Source organism: Bactrocera tryoni, chromosome 4 (genome assembly GCF_016617805.1).
Source record: "Bactrocera tryoni isolate S06 chromosome 4, CSIRO_BtryS06_freeze2, whole genome shotgun sequence".
NCBI classification, from domain to species: Eukaryota; Metazoa; Arthropoda; class Insecta; order Diptera; family Tephritidae; genus Bactrocera; species Bactrocera tryoni.
The window spans coordinates 53,265,510-53,282,824 of NC_052502.1; the positions used below are offsets into that span (position 1 = coordinate 53,265,510).

Consider the following 17,315-nt stretch of genomic DNA (forward strand, 5'->3'; position numbering starts at 1 on the left):
TTCGATTGATAACCTTAACTTGACGTTTCAATTTCCAATTTCAACCAAATTCTATTGATAACCTTGACTTGACGTTTTTATGTTTAATTGAATAAATTAAATTCCAGCAGACAAATCATGCACCAACCAATATAATCGGACAAAAGTATCCACAAATAATATAGTATTTCTAAGTAAGCCAGCTGGAGTCTAATAATTGTTAAAATCGGCTCGATAACGGTTCAAGCCCCCATATGTCCATTATGTGGGCTCAAGTGCATTTGACTGACTTTTTGCCAAAAATATCGGTCGGTCTGTGAAATATGTAAGTGAAATTCGAGATAAATTTTTCTTTTATAATAAAATACCATTCCTGAATCGGGTCTTCTTAGAGCCACCATATAACGGGTTTTTCAATAAGAGCGCTACAAATAGTTTGTGATATCATGGAAATTCTTTATATCTGTGAAAGTATATTCGATGCCATTATGTATGGAACTCAATTTATTTTGCAAGACCACCACGGGCACCCTTGCAGAAGTCCAAGCACTTAACCCAATTTTCGACGGATTTCAAGCATAAATCGACCGATACTGCAGCAATTTCACGTCCAACATTCGTACGAAGTTCATCAATCGTCGCTGGCTTGTTGGCAAAAACCATATACTTGAAGTGAAATGACGGCGCCATTTCGTGAGATAACATGTTCATCAAACTTGGTTTTCAATAAATCGATTGTGACAATAGCTGAGTGACTTGTGTCGCCTTCCTGTTGGAACCTCATATTGTCCAAGTCCATATCATCCGATTCGGGCCAAAAATATTCAGTTACCATTGAGTAACGATTCCCATTTACAGTAAGGTGGCGGTCTTGATCATCACGGAAGAAGTACGGCTCAATTGACGAAGCCATTCAGCCAGAAAATAGTCTCATAGCTTAAGATGAAAATCCGTATCATTTTTACAATTCTGATGGTCAAGCGGCTTCAAATTTTTCCACTAGACGCTCAGTTGCTGATTTGACAGGATGATTATTACGACCATAAATTGTATCGCTCTTAAAGTTGAGGTCACTGACTCCAAATTTCGCTAGGAACTTTTAACCCTCATCGAGACCTTCGGGTCTGGCCAGACCGATTTTGTTTTTAAATGTTATTTAAATATATTTAGAGTGTAGCAAGGGACTTGCGCTTCCAGGTAGCTTCCTAGAATTTTATTGTCTATAGAGTTCAGAAAAAAATTCAAGGATATCGTATCGAAGAGGACGAAAAAAGGATATTATAATATTACACCTTAGTACACCAATGGTGCTTGGCTAGACCCCATATATTTTGTATGAAAATATATGAAGTTTGGTATGTTTCTATCACTTCGCACAGTTGATTTATCTGTTTTCATGTTCGTTACATGTCCAAATCGGTTTGTATGTTTATCTAGGTCAAATATTCTAGCCGCTAGAGCGTTTTAAAAGGTTAAGAAAAAATGTAATTTTTCTCAAAATGTTAAATTTTTTGTGAACGCTATTGCCACTTCAAGCGTGAACAAGGCAGTCAATTTGATTTCAACCAAATCGAGAGGTAAGAAATATCAACTATCTATGTATATTGTACATATATGAGCCTAAATACAACACGTATTTCCATACAAATGTATGTAAAGTAGCCTAGGCCTAGCCAAGCACCATTGGTCTCGACTACGTGTATCAGACCGTTGGTCTCGACCAGGGTTAATAATTTCGACTGGTTTTTGGATCATATTTCTCGTATATCTTTCCATAATGAAATGGCAAACCTTACTGAAGAGAAATGGAAAAGAGCGGAGAAGAATATGGCGTCGTTTGTTGTCTCTATGGTCGACTTTTGTATCGTCCCTATTGAAAAACCCGTACATATATGAACCAATGTGAGAATTATTTTCATGAAATTGAAGAAGTGTATTTTTCTAAAACTGTGTAAATTTGTACCTACAATGGATAAAATCGGGTGAAAACTAGTCCTAAACCCCATATAACTAACTAACCATATGTACCTGAAGCAATTTCCCGGCTGTGATACTGGCAAGTTGCAAGAGTATGAAATGTTCGGTTACATCCGAGCTTAGTCCTTCCTTATTCGTTTTAAAAGCGATGATAACCGAATATTCAAGATACGTTTTTAATTCAGTAATTTAAGGACAGTGATAATATTCCAGCAGTCCGAGATTTAAGCTGCAATTATTTTAAAATTCTCTATTATACGTATAATTTTTGGACTATGCAATACAATATTTCAAAAAACTCGGGAGTTCTCGAGAATATTAGATATAATTCTTTAGTAACTCGCTTCAAGAAGAGTTCCTGCAAATTTACGAAATAATAACTGTATACAACTGATATAGATAAATGAATACTATTTATGTAAACTGGAAGTTTTTTTTCTGAGAATATTTTCGTTTCTAAAAATTCTCTAAAATTTCAAGGAGTTATGATTTTACTGGAGAAGAAGAACAAAGACGACGCAGCGACTTATAATGTAACCGGGCCTCTTGCGAAAGAAATATTACATAATCTCAATAACTATCTCTGATATACAATCCATCAATTCAGGAAATAAACTCAACAATTATTTAAAAGAAAGATTTAGTTACAATCATTAAAAGCTATTCACTTTTGCTTTAGTTTGTTACGAATCTTTGTTATCACCCAACACTTGCAGATGTTCACTTAAGTATACCATTATGGAACAATTAAACCAGAATTCCATTTAAACTATTCGTAGCCTTCGTGACAGTTGAGTCAATGAAATCCACTTAAAGACATTGTCTTTTCAAATTGAACGTTTCGGAAGCTAAGAACTTTGTTTTTTTTTTTTTGTTTTTTTTATTCAAGTTAAATTTACAATCTGTCGTAATGTTAATAGACAATAAGTAAATGTGCTGCTAAGGTGCAAACAAATTGTGAGTGTTACTTCATTAAGTGACCTTCTGTTTAGTGACAGTATAATAAAAATAACAAGTAAGGAAGGGCTAAGTTCGGGTGTCACCGAACATTTTGATAAAGTGATAATAATTTACATATTTTTTTATTTTTCTGTAAAATTAATTAGATTAGATCAATTTGTGTACTTTGAGTATTGAATTGCATTTTCATTTCCTAGTGTTTATATTATACAGATAAGGCATCAGAGGGAATTCAAAATAGCGTTATATTGGAAGAAGGCGTAGTGAACCGATTTCACCCATATTTCGAACATGTCATCAGGGTGTTAAGAAACTATTATATACCGAATTTCATTGAAATCGGTCTAGTAGCTCCTGAGATATGGTTTTTGGTCCATAAGTGGGCGAGGCCAGGCCCATTTTCTATTTTTCAAAAAAGCCTGGGTGCAGCTTCCTTCTGCCATTTCTTATGTAAAATTTAGTGTTTCTGACGTTTTTTGTTAGTCCGTTAACGCACTTTTAGTGATTTTCAACATAACCTTTGTATGGGAGGTGGGCGTGGTTAATATCCGATTTCTTCCATTTTTGAACTGTATATGGAAATGCCTGAAGAAAACGACTCTGTAGAGTTTGGTTGGCATAGCTATAGTAGTTTCCGAGATACGTACAAAAAACTTAGTAGGGGGCGGGGCCACGCCCACTTTTCCAAAAAATTGCGTCCAAATATGCCCCTCCCTAATGCGATCCTTTGTGCCAAATTTCACTTTAATATCTTTATTTATGGCTTAGTTAAGACACTTTATAGGTTTTCGGTTTCCGCCATTTTGTGGGCGTGGCAGTTGGTCGATTTTGCCCATCTTCGAACTTAACCTTCTTATGGAGCCAAGGAATACATGTACCAAGTTTCATCATGATATCTTTTATAATTTTTACTCAAGTTACAGCTTGCACGGACGGACGGACGGACAGACGGACAGACGGACGGACAGACGGACGGACGGACAGAGAGACATCCGGATTTCGACTCTACTCGTCACCCTGATCACTTTGGTATATATAACCCTATATCTGACTCTTTTAGTTTTAGGACTTACAAACAACCGCAACATTAGCAACATTGTTGCGAGAGTATAAAAATCCAAACTACATACATACTAATTTACATAATTATTTGCTATTTTCTTTATGTTAAAATAACATAATCATACACTAGTTTGTGCTAAAGTTATGTATTTACATTACGTGCATGCGTGCTGATTTACAAGTTTAATATGTCTTTTCTTTTTAACCTTGTTGCAGTGCGTGCCTGTAGTAATGCCACTGCTAAAGGATTGGGATGGATCTCTAACCTGATTTTGTAACTCTCACTAAACTTTTTTATTCCATTTTTCACTTTGCATATTTTTACATCTCTGTGAATAGTATGATTTGAAACATACCATGGAGCTTTTGTAATTGGCCTGAGAGTTTTTGAGTGTACGCGCTGTATTATTTCAATATTTGAATTGCTTGCCGTGCCCCATATTTGTATCGCATAAGTCCAAATAGGTTTGATGATGGTTTAATAAATTATTTTCAAGAGAAAGAACAGATTTTTTACCCAGAAGCTAATAAAGACTTCTCAATTTTAAATTAATTTGTTCTTTTCTCGCTTTTACATGATATTCCCAGGTAAGCCTTCTATCTATGTGTAACCCCAGGTATTTCACATGACCACTAACAGGTATTAAAAATTTTGATTGAAGGACAATCACCTTTTCTTAGAGCAAAAGTAACATGGACAGATTTATCTGAATTGACTTCAATGTTCCACATCTTTAGCCAGTCTTCTAGTTGGAATAAGTAATTTTGTAGTATGTCAGAAGATTCTGAAGGCACTTTATTTGAAGTTAGGACTGCAGTGTCATCAGCGAATATTGCTATCGTAACATCGTTGTTTTTTGGGATATCCGCTTTGAATATCGAGTAAAGAATTGGCCCTAAAACACTTCCCTGTGGTACGCCTGATTTTATTTCATACATACTTGAGTACTCATTTCCAACCCTAACATAAAATTGTCTATCTTTTAAATAAGATTTAATAAGAAAGAAAAAGGGAGCAGGTAAATTTTTCTTTAATTTGTAAAGCTAAGAAGATCCAGGCTGAGAACTATTCCAAATTACAAAGAAGAAGGAAATCATTTCGAAGGAGACTATTGAAGAAAGTTTTGAGCGCAAAGAAAGTTATTATCACCAAGTCTTTTTAAAATTATAAAAAATAGAAAAAAAAATAATTATAATATATTATGAAATAAGAAATATTAGTAAATATTTTCTAATAAATCGTAATAAAACAAGTAAGGAAGAGCTAAGTTCGGGTATAACAGAACACTTGAAGCAGGGAAGTACCTTCACGTACATAAGACCTGTTAGTTATATGAGGCAAGTTTTCACCCTTTTTTTCATTTTAAGTACAAAAATGCACCGTTATTGGAAAGAACACTCACTCACTTTGATTGAGATAACGCTCATGATAGCCGATATATACGGCATAAAGTCGCACGGAAGTTCGAAAATTTTTATATTTGGTTTTTGGGCGCTAAAAGCAGCATTGACCCCGCTCAACCCATTAATAGCGCACAGGGATGCTATTATCAGGAAAGGATTCTCTCTGAATTTCAATTATGTATCTCACACTTTGACTGATATTTGCAGTAGAAAGTCAGCTATAGGTACTGGGTTCAAAATATTCGGTACCTAGAAGCTTGAACAGTTTTTGTTGGAATCGAACAATTTTCGGTCATAAAATGGCATACACGAAAGGCATTATTCATTCAAAGTTTTAACCCGTTATATTAATTGCTTTTTGATTTGTAGACAAGAAAGTAGAAGAACCAAATGGAATTGCGTGGTTTCTTTCCGATTTCGCTCATTTTCGTACTGTACCATACAAATGTCAAATGAATTCCACCTACCAAGATTGGTTGAAATTGGTTGGGCGGTTCGCGAGTTATATATTTTCACCTAAATGAGAACGGTGCCACACCCATCGTCAAAATTAGACCCGGCTCCTAAAAAGGCTTATTTTATCATCCAGGGTGTAAAATTTAATGTATCTGAGGCATTTGGTTATTGATTTATCGAACTTCTAGTATATGTTTATTAAAAACATATGGGCAGTGAGCAGGGATATCATCCCATTTTTTCCATTTTCACACTGTCCGTAGGAATTCTTGAAATCCTGAACATAAATACCTATAGCAGAAGAATGATCGTGGCATGTCAGACTATCCTATTTCAAAAGCTTATAATAATGGACAGCTGCGGAATTTTTCTCTGAGAATGAATTATTCTCAATTTTCGATAACTTATTTACATGGATCACTCTTTATATATATGCTCTTGAACTCATATAATAATACTTTGTTATATTTTTTGGGTTATTGAATTTAATTGTCTTTTGGGTAGTCTAATTCGAGTTCTCCAATGTCTAGATTTAGATGTTCCGCCTACTTTACAAGATCACTCCTTGCACTGCAGCCTTAAGAAGATTTTACTTTAAACAGAAAAGACCTATGACAGTCAATGTAATTAACTCTTAATAGATAACCCTGTATGTAGGTGATCCCATACTCCAAAAGTTCTGTTAAGTTATATTTTATTGCATTCTCTGGGGTAAATTTTATTTTGTTGAGCAAAAGACAAAAAAATCTTTACAAAATTTCCATGAAAATCACGTCATATGTGTATTATTTTAAAAGAATCATTTCGGCCGAAATAGCGAACATTGTAATCGAACCTCTTCTTCGTCTTAAAAACCCTGTATCTTCAGAATGTATAAAGTTTTTAAACAAACAACGTTAATTTGTCGGTCATAATTAAGCCATAAACAAAGGCACCTCTGCTAAACTTCTTTTCTTACGTAAATATCTTTTATTGACCGAAAACAAATGTTTTGCTATAAATAAGCCCATGTATGCTTTGAAGAATACCAAGTTATTCTTTTTTACACTGTGGCAGCTATTGAAAAGCAAAAATGCTGACACTCAAATTTTCTACTTCACGTAAGTTCAAGTAAGCTTCTGGCTCGCAATCTTCTCATAAGCGCTTGTGTTTTCAGTTTCCGGAGCAGTGCTGATTTTCTACATATTACTTTTTATAAAAGTCGAGCTGTTATATGCACAAGTTAAGTCAAAGTCGAGCTGTGATAGTACAAAAAATGCCACGAAAACTGCAACAACTTCCACTACAACAGCTGCGACCGATGCGACCGCTGCTGCTCCAAGTGCTCCAGCACCCGTGGAAAGTCCAGGAACAAGTATAACTGCTGAAGTGGTTATAGTGATAGGTGGATCAGGAACGGGAATACCAACTGCAGGCACGACAGCCACAACGAAAAAGTTACCTCCAGGTTTGACACCAACACCTTTAATCGTAACTAAGAAACCAACTGTCAAGGCAACGCCACCAACGAAAAAACCGTCTATAATCAAGAAACCATCACCGGTCACGAAACCTCCTCCGACCAAAAAATCACCGATTACAAGACCTACTCCTACCAAAAAACCACCTCCGACCAAGAAACCATCGATTACAAGACCTACTAAACCTACCAAGAAACCACCACCGATCACAAAACCTCCTCCGACCAAAAGACCACAACCGATCACAAAACCACCTCCGACCATGAGACCACCACCGATTACAAAACCACCTGTAACCAAGAGACCACCAACGATTACAAAACCACCTCCAACCAAAAGACCACTACCGGTTACAAAACCACCACCGATCACAAGACCACCACCGATTACAAAACCACCTGTAACCAAGAGACCACCACCGATTACAAAGCCACCTGTAACCAAGAGACCACCAACGATTACAAAACCACCTCCAACCAAAAGACCACTACCGATTACAAGACCACCACCGATTACAAGACCACCTCCGATTACAAAACCACCGCCGACCAAGAGACCACCACCGATAACGAAACCACCTCCGACCAAAAGACCACTACCGATTACAAGACCACCACCGATTACCAGACCACCTCTGATTACAAAACCACCGCCGACCAAGAGACCGATTCTAATAAGATGGCCACTGCCAATTAAAAGACCACCTCCATTTAAAACTCCTCCGCCAATGAGGTTTCCTCTTCCAATAAAAAGATCACCCCCTCCTCCGATAAGAAGACCTCCTCCAATAAGAAGGCCCGTACCAATAAGGAGACCGCCAGTGATAAGACTACCACCCTTAAGGCCACCAATCCGAAGGTTCCGCAGAAAAATTAGATCGTAAAAAGGTCTTTGTACATTGAAGAATAAATGCAAACAAATAATTTAGTTAACGTTTGCTTTATTATTCGACTTCTATGAGATTGTAACATTGGTCAGACTCTTGCTTGCTTTACACAGAGAGTTGATAGATGAAAGCGAAGCCAGTAAGTATTCTTCTCTAGTCCTTAAGTTGAAACGACTTTCTGTTGATTATGTTCTATGATTCATCTTATTGAGCTGTCAAAACAATTCTCAAACTCTCAATAAGGAAGGTTTTGCTTTATCATGCTTCAAGAATACCAAAATAGTCTGTATGAAAATCAACTTTCCTAGAGCTAGTGAGCAATGACAAGTTGCCAAGTGAACTTATGAGAGTTGAAAGTTTATGAAAACTTTTTTACTTTAAGCTGATTAATTTATAAAAAAGAACTAAAGCATGCATATTATTTATAAAATTTGGGAGAATGGCGAATCGAACAATCAACTGGTATAAATCGCAGGGACTGGTATAATCAAATAGACATAGAAGAGCAAGTTGTTAGGCCACTGTAATGAGATATTCTCTTGGATTAAATTTAGCCACTTAATTTTGTTGTTTCTTTCATGTGTACAACATCCGATGTGTTTAATGGGGGTATCTGCTGACGACAGCCTTTCCCCACGGCGCTCAAAAACGCAACGGACCAAATCAATGCGTTATTCAGCGCCTGACATTGGAATGGACATACTAACCACCTTGGGTTCGATACCCATCTAAAACCCCCGCCGCACTTTGGGACCGGCACGTGGTGACAATGCAACTCCACATTCAACCGACAAAGTGTCAGTTCTTCCTGAATTCGGGTTTTGACCACAACTATTACGATACTCCCCGAGGGGCTAGTTCCCTTTTGTATAGAGCTATTACCACCAATTTCAATTGAATAATTAACTAATTTCCAAAAGAAAAAAGTGAAATATTTTACAAACCAAAGCAAATAGTTGAGAGCTCGCAAAACTATTTGACTATTCTTTCAAATCATATATGTATTAATCTATGTAATAAGTGCTGTTACTGGTCGGCTGTGTTATGCAAATTACCAGTTTGGATTCTTGAATTTTTTTTAAACCTTTTCCCATTGGCATTGGGATTTGTAAGTGGACATTTTCGACATATTTAGCATTTCAACCGGTTCGGACAGCACGGCAATGAACTCGTTCACCCTGCTAAATCGGCAAATCCGTAAATGTCGAAATGTTGGCATACCGACATGCTTTATTGACACCGCTTTCATATGCAAATTTCCGTTAGGGCACCAATGACGATGACTAAAGTGAAAAGCGAGTAGTGAACAGCGAACAGCGAGAACCTTAAGCCGACACCAGGTCTGCTAGCATACTTTTGCCCATTTAACTCGTGCACAGACCTTATTGGCACATTCAAGGATATTATTAAGCGCCACGAAGTAGGTCGTGCGTGTGCCCATGTGTATATGTGTGTGTGGTAAAAGTGTAGGGCGGTGGGACGACATTCGAAGGCTGATTTGCATGATTTCTCCCACAAATTTTGGGTATTGGATATTTCCTATTGTTTACTTAGCGTCGTTGCATGTGTGTTAGTGTATTTGTTGTTTTATTTTTTGTTTCTTTGGTTTTGTAGGCTCACTCTTCTCGAGACATTTTCCTTTGACATCGCCTGACAAAGTCTGCATTTTATTCATTTGTGTCATTTACATTTTTACCATTCAGCGCTCGTCAAACGTTCAACTCCTGCCATTGTGTTGGTGGTATTCACCGAAAACTTTCGACATTTTGTTGCGTTTAGATCCACATGTCGGCTTCCGTGGCGGGGTTGGGGTTGCTTGCTTGCAACCACATTGTGAGCAGCTGTTACACGTGTTCAACCTTATAAAGCACTTGGTGGCAACAAGAATACCACAGCATGCAATAACAATAAGTAAGGCAGCCCAAAGTTCGGTTGCAACTGGGTCCACTCATTAATTAACTTAGCTTCATTAATATATCTTTATTATGCTAGATTATAGAAAGAGATTGATATCCAACACTGATACTTCATCCAGTCTCTTGAAATGCGAAGCTCCTTGATATCTAAGATCAGTTATAGATACAACGTCTGATTGTGTTTAACGTGGGTACCTGCTGACGACGGCCTTACTCCACGGTGCTCAAAAGCACAACTGATCAATACAATGCGCCGATCAGCGTCCTGAAAATTGGGTAAGCATTTTCAGTACCAATTGGCAGTACTGCATGGACACACTAACCACCTTGGTCGGGTTCGAGGCCCATCTAAAACCTCTGCCGTGCTTTGGGTCCGGCACCTGGTTGCAATGCAACTCCACATTCAACTGACAAGGTCAGTTCTTCCGCAATTGGGTTTTAACCACAACCACCACGAATCTCCACAAAGGGTCAAACCCAATGAGCAGATTGGAGTTACCTACAACAGCTACTGTTCCCCGTGGTACCAGAATTAAGTCTCCGGTCAGACCTCGTAGCCGAAGCTACTACCAGTTGAGCTTCCATACGGCTCTGGACTGGTGGCCAGGATATTAGGCGCCTTTTACGACAGGCATGCCTTGCCACGGGTATATTCGGTTTCCCCCCCGAACCCAAAAGGGGGTCCCCCTACCCGCAGGGGGAAAATATAGATACAGCCGGACATAAGCAGCGGAGGTTTTCCAGCGTCTCTTCCATGCCTACTTTTTGGCACTTTATCGTTAATAATATCCATACGGCTCGCATGTGATACTAGTAAGCTATGACCTGTCACTAAGCCAATAACCATCTTGCAGTCCTTTAGAGACTGTGTGAGTTAAAAGCGTGTGAGTTTTTCTTCCATTCCCTTGCAAATGATCTTGGCGATCCTGCATGCCCCCCAGGAATTCCATCTTACACTCTTCCGTCCGTCAGTCCTTTCGGAAATTTAATTTTGTATCGTTTTAACGACTTGAGTATTTCCTGTACTAGTTCGTTAGCTAGACGGATGCCACTTTTGGCAATCTTATAAGCTATTTAATTTCCCGGAACACTTTAATGGCCTGAAACAAAGTTGCACAGGCATTTAATTTACGTGGGATGTCTAAAGGTATGCACCCCCAGGTGTTTAAGTTTTGACATCTCAAACGCAGGACAGTAAAGAAGGAAGTGTTGAGTTGTTTCCACCTCATCTTCTTCCATACAGCTTCCCTAGGTGGCGTCTTGTAAGATTCCCTGACTTACTGCGTGGTCGTCAATAGGGAAATGGCCTGCTCAGAACCCCATAACTAGGGAGAGGTTAGCCTTACTGATCACAAGATCTCCTGCGATCGATCTTGGCGCAAAAGGCTATTGCTGTTAATGAGTTCAAGGCTAGTATTGCTGCTGTACTATCTAAATGAATAGTTACTTCTCTGAAGGAGGACGCATTCCGGAACAGTTCGGCTTGGAAGACACTGCAAGGAAGTCTGAAGCTGGAGTTGATAGCTTTAACCCATCCATAAGTAAGCTCACTGCCCCTCTCCTCCAACGACTTCTTCCCACCCATAACTCCCTCGTCGGTATATGGGTTAGAGAAGGAGCTGCCAGAGTTCGGTTTTGGCGATTCCATGATCCAAGTGATCCGGTATGAAATCAAAGTGGGTGAGGATATCTGATTGTTCGGATATGTGTTCTTCTAAGAACCCATTGGACGAGCAGGACCCTCCCTTATGTGATGACCTCCTACTATCAAATCTAAATTTTATAAAATGACTTGTTTATAGTCAAAGAACTTTATATCATTTCAGAAAATAGCTTTTTATATGCGTAACAAAGATCCGATTTTGTCCGTCTGAAATATCAACTTACTCAGGTCCAAATTTGTTGAACAAGGTTATTATACTCCGCTCAACAAGTTGTGTGAGGGAATAAAAACAATAAAGAGTTCCTTCGTGGTGGCTTTACGTAACCGGAAAAGGTATAAATTGAAATTTACATACACAGTTATTCGAACTCATATATACTTACATACACAAATCCAGATTTGCATGTGGATTTTTGTTGCTTTGAATGCCATAAGAGCCTCTAACTTTAGGTGTGCCCCCGGTGCCACCGAAAGCACAACCGAATTTTGTTAACTGAAAAAATTCGCTTGTATTTCGGTCTGTGAACACACATGAATCGTTTTCTGTTGCGCCGCCAGAGGCATACAAAGTAGCAGCGGGACTATTTATGCATAGAAAGTGTGTGTTTTATTTCCAAATATATGTAAATTGTTTAATAAATTGCTTTTTAATTTAAAGCGCCCTTTTTAATTTAATTTCTATCTATTTAGGGAAAATTTCATTTCATTCAAATTTCGAATCCAATTTTTGCTATTCCACATGCATGCATAACATGACTTGTCCGATGTGTGGAGACTGTACAACTTTGAAGGGTTCAGAGAGTGGCTGTGAGCACTTGAAGGGTTAATACAATTGATAATACAAATGAAAGTTTATCTCTGTCTGCTTTTCACTAACTGTTTTTTGAGACGAGTTAAGAAAGCTTTAAAGTTCGAGTCTTTGTTATTTTTGCGAAAATTGGAATATGTACCGAAATAGATGTCTTTTCCTTAGCTCATTTCGAAGAAAGATATGTAGAGTTAAAGAGCTTGCACTCCATGGAGAGCTGTCGGGTCTGCATCCATATGCTTTACATAACTAGTACAGCAAATGAAATACGGAAATAATTCTAACTATCGCAAAAATTGTATCCTCAATAAGTTTCAGCTAAAAATTATGTCATCGTTAGCTATCCCTTGCTATCAGCGAGCAATGTCTTCTGACAAACCGTTTTCATACTTGTCCTTCAATTATAGGGGGTTGAAGGCTCCACAGTTGCTCATCATAATCACAAAGAGTTCTCCCAACGTAGTCGCCGGTACAACATGGCGTTGTCCATCGTTTCGTCCCAGTGGCCGTAGTCTTCAAGCAACTCCATCGTCTCCCATGCATTTCGGAAAATGACTTTTTTAGGGTGGTAATTGATGGTGTTACAATTCGATCTTATAGATTTGTCTCTGTAAAATACACGTGCTCACCGTTCGGGTGGTGCGCAGCAAGATGGGTCAGATTAGTTGCCTTTCATGTAACATAAAAGCGAGCATTCTCCATTCTGCTTCAACTCACATATCGGCCCGTCCGAAGTATCTGGAGTTTATCTTTTAGGTCGATCGTAGTGAAAATGTCCTGGTCACTGCCCATATATTTGTATATTTATATTTATACCTATTTACGGCTTTATACCTATTATATAAATACTTGTAGAACACAAACCTTTTAAATCGCATGCGTTCGATAACGTCGTCTGTCCAGTCGGGTCAACGCTGTTCGTGATGTACACCCCTTGAGGCGCCAACTTCTCGACAGGCGACTTTATTTGGATATGTAAACATGTCTACTGTATTCTTCAATACTGGTCGAAGAGTGTATGCAGGAATTGGGCACGATCCTTGTTTTAATTGAAAAAGCCTACGTTTTAACTCAGGATGTCAGCTAACTCCATACCATATTTTATTAAAATCGCTTTAGCTGTTTAATCTTGAAGAAGTAACAACATACACACTCACAAACATTCGCCTTTATAGAGAGATTTTCGTTTCAAAAGCAGTTGGATACACTTCGCCCGAATTAAACTGACTTACACGAGGTTGAGAGTCCTTACTACTCACCTTCACCGTTTGTTTCCAATTAAATAGACTATACTGCCACTAGGCTTTAATCTACAAACTGAAGTACTACTATATACATATACTTGTATTGTGTAATATCTACGTGCATCTCTAGAGCACATTTATTAATTTCAAAGGTTATCAAATGCGTGCATAAACTGCTGGAAATATTCTTCGATTACTCTTGTTTTCATAACCGAAAAATCCGGCTTCTTTCACCAGCTGGCGAAGACTTTCGCTCTGAATTCCGGCATAAAGTGCTTGCTCCATCGTGTCGTATTGAAATTTGGACAGAATAAAGGTTTCGCCCACACCACACACAATCACGTCGCCATGCTCATTGCCAATCATGAGGGCGGTGCCAGTTGGTGAAGGCCTACAAATATAAATTAGTCAGGAATAAATTAAATATTCGTTATGCATTTTCATTTTCGTTTGTATACTTGAATAGGGTGTTGTGACTCGAGGCGACATTCACGGACTTGATCGGCCGAAATGGATTGCGTATGTCCCATATGTCGAGTGTTTTTCGCGTTAGCGAAAATATTGTGGTCGATTGAGTGGGGCTCCAGGCGGCATAATGTACAGGGAACATTTTATGGGTTAGCTCCATAAGTGGTTCCGTCACTCCAAGCATCCAAATTCGTACGAACCTATGAAAGAAGTGTATTATTTATTAATGGAAAGTTGTAACCTTTAACTGAAGTTAAATTGTTAGGATGTTTATTGGAGTTTGTCGAACTTTTTGTGGACCACGAATTTACATAGAGTGAGAGCATGAATACTACAGTAGCAGGAGATCTTCTTAAGAGCTGGGGATCAATTTGAAGAGGTGTGAGAAGGCTTAATATTAATATTTCTTTGAAAGGGGTTGCCATATATTTGATTATTTTTTTTTAGTACCAATGAAGAGTGTTGCCATATGTCTGATTATTTTCTTAGTACCAATACTAAGTTGAATGAATTGATTAAGAAAATTGAAAATATTTCTAGAAGGGTTGCCACCTGTTTAAATTGAAAGTCTATTCAAATTGAGAATGAAGCGAGTATTACGATATAGGAAGATCTTTAAGAAAGCTTACCGTTAAAAATATTTTTAAGGTTGCCAACTGTTTACCATTTTATAATCAACCGACTTAAATGACAAACGAAAGAGTTTGAAGGATTTACATTAAAAATGGGTTCCAGAGAGTTTTCATCTATTTTACAGAACTAGATCTCAACTAGTCAATACGTACCAATCATTGCCACATGTGAGATATATTTTCGGCGACCACGGCGAAAACTCCATACAGTTGACCGATCCATATATGTGTGTGCGCAACGGCGACGAGAAACTGTGCTCCAATGTCATTGAACCATTATGTATGCAACCCTGATCGGTCAGCATGTAGTATAAGTCCTTATTCAGCGGATCCAATGTTAAGTTGAAGCAGAACAAGGTGCTGTCAGAACGGTTTTCTAATTCTGGGACATCTCCATGCAAAGACAAGCCCTCGATTTCACCACGTACGCGTGTCAAACGTGTCAATTCCGTGGTGAAGACATGAGGTCCGTTGTGAAAACGGTATTTACGAACCACTGCAGTTTGTGAAAGAGTTATGAAACGCTTAAACCCATGAGATGGAAAAACGGGTTTCAAATACCATTTAATTGTAATAACGGGATCATTGCCCGTTATAGCTGATTTATTTATAATTGACAGTGGTGGATTATTTTCTGCGCTTATATCGCGCACTTCCAACCAACCATTGGCCATGCCCACTGCGAGGAGTGAGTGATCGAAAGGTGAGAATGAGACTGCCGTTACCGGAGAGTTGTAGGAGTACGTGCGTTCCGGATGCAGTACATTTTTAATACTCCACACGCATACATTGCCAGTCGTTGCCGGTATTTGTACGGCATAGGAGTAAACGCCGTAAGCGACGGCAACAAGATCGGCATTGCCGAAGCAAAAACTTATATCCGAAACCGCTTTACGCGCCTTAATTGGTTGATTCAGACTTTCAAAAGGCGGTTTGGTGAAACGGAATATCTCTTGTATATTGTATGTGCCTTTTTCGTGTAAACCCGTCTGTTTTAATAAATTGCGATAATGCATCTGCCCTCTAATATGCGTATTAATCGAGAGACCGCGTTCGATACGCATTACGGCTCTGGTAAAGGACACGTTGTGAGCCAATGCATTCAGACAGGTCTTCGCGGCTTTGGCCGGACATTTAGTGAGACCGCTGTGTTTCTTCGGTTGTTTATGTGTATGCATTGTGTCGTAAATATCGTATCTTGATGTAAAGTCATTGGAATCCCTTTGATATATATGTCCAGTTGCGACTGCGGTGTTCAAAAGCAATACACTGCGCGTTTGCGCTTCGCTATCCCTGCGTCCGCGCAAGCGTCCCTCACCCATTGTCAGATAGTCATATACTAAATTGTCGTCAATCACCTCAGTCGATTCGGGCGTACCCTTTCGCACCGTCTCACTGTTATGTTCATAAAGCATTACAGCATCAGTTGGGCGCAGCACTATTTGAATATAACCGTTGTATCTGTAAATACTTGAAGGCATTGGTAATACATTTGATAGAGTACCAGTCAGCTCGTTTTCCCGAAAGACCATCGTCATGCTGGGTACCTGAAAATAATAACAAAAAAAAGCTTTTAAAGAAAAATTAAACTTTTTTTGAATCATGGTTATTTTCCAGCGTTAGACATCCTAGTAAATCAAAGGCAACACGGATGGAATGAAGCTCAAAGGAAAGGTTTGAGTGAGAGTCTACTAACGGGAGCTCTCAAATCTACTCTTGTTTCAAACCCTGTAGTGTCTCTCAAACAGATGTGGCAGCTTTCAAGGTAGCAGCAGTCCTGCTTCTTCAAAGACCGGCTTCCTCTAGGGAGGTATGCGTCTACTCCGCTAGTTGAGCTGCTATACAGGACTTGATGGCGCTGAAAATGACGTGGCTACCAGTAGCTATTTCCGCAATAAACTTATCTGTCTTATTGTCACTGTGCAGATTTCGTCAGACTAAAGTTAAAGTATCTCGCGTGCCTTACTTTTTACGCACCCGGCGAATTAGCTGGACTTGATATCAGGCACCTTTAATAAATTTGTCTCCTCCTCACTTTTCATACCTATAAGTCGTATATAATTTCGTTTATCTTGGGACTATCATTAAAACCAAAAACAACGATAATGTCGGCCTCGAAATCCAAGTCAGAACTACTCTGGCAACAGGTGCTAATTTGGACTGAGTAGGCAATTGAGAAGTAAAGACCTCTCTCGATGAACAAAGACCAAACTCTATAATCACTTATCATCCCCGTCCTGCTATATGGTGCAGAGGCATGGACGATGACATCAAGTGATGAGTCGGCGCTACGAGTTGTCGAGAAAAAGTTTCTGTGGAAGATTTATGGTGTTTTGCGAATTGGCAACATCGGATACCGCATTCAATGGAACGATGAGCTGTGTGATACGACGACATTGT

At 38.8% G+C, this 17,315-nt stretch overlaps 1 protein-coding gene across 1 annotated transcript; it reads right to left on the minus strand.

Annotated features, from left to right (window-relative positions):
- Positions 1 to 13,971: 13,971 nt before the first annotated feature.
- On the minus strand, positions 13,972 to 16,447 carry LOC120774740 (dynein intermediate chain 4, axonemal-like). Its single transcript, XM_040104494.1, has 3 exons — positions 15,069 to 16,447; positions 14,274 to 14,483; positions 13,972 to 14,206 (listed from the first exon to the last, which is right to left on the minus strand). The coding sequence occupies exons 1-3, from the start codon at positions 16,445 to 16,447 to the stop codon at positions 13,972 to 13,974; spliced, it is 1,824 nt and encodes a 607-aa protein (XP_039960428.1).
- Positions 16,448 to 17,315: the final 868 nt, after the last annotated feature.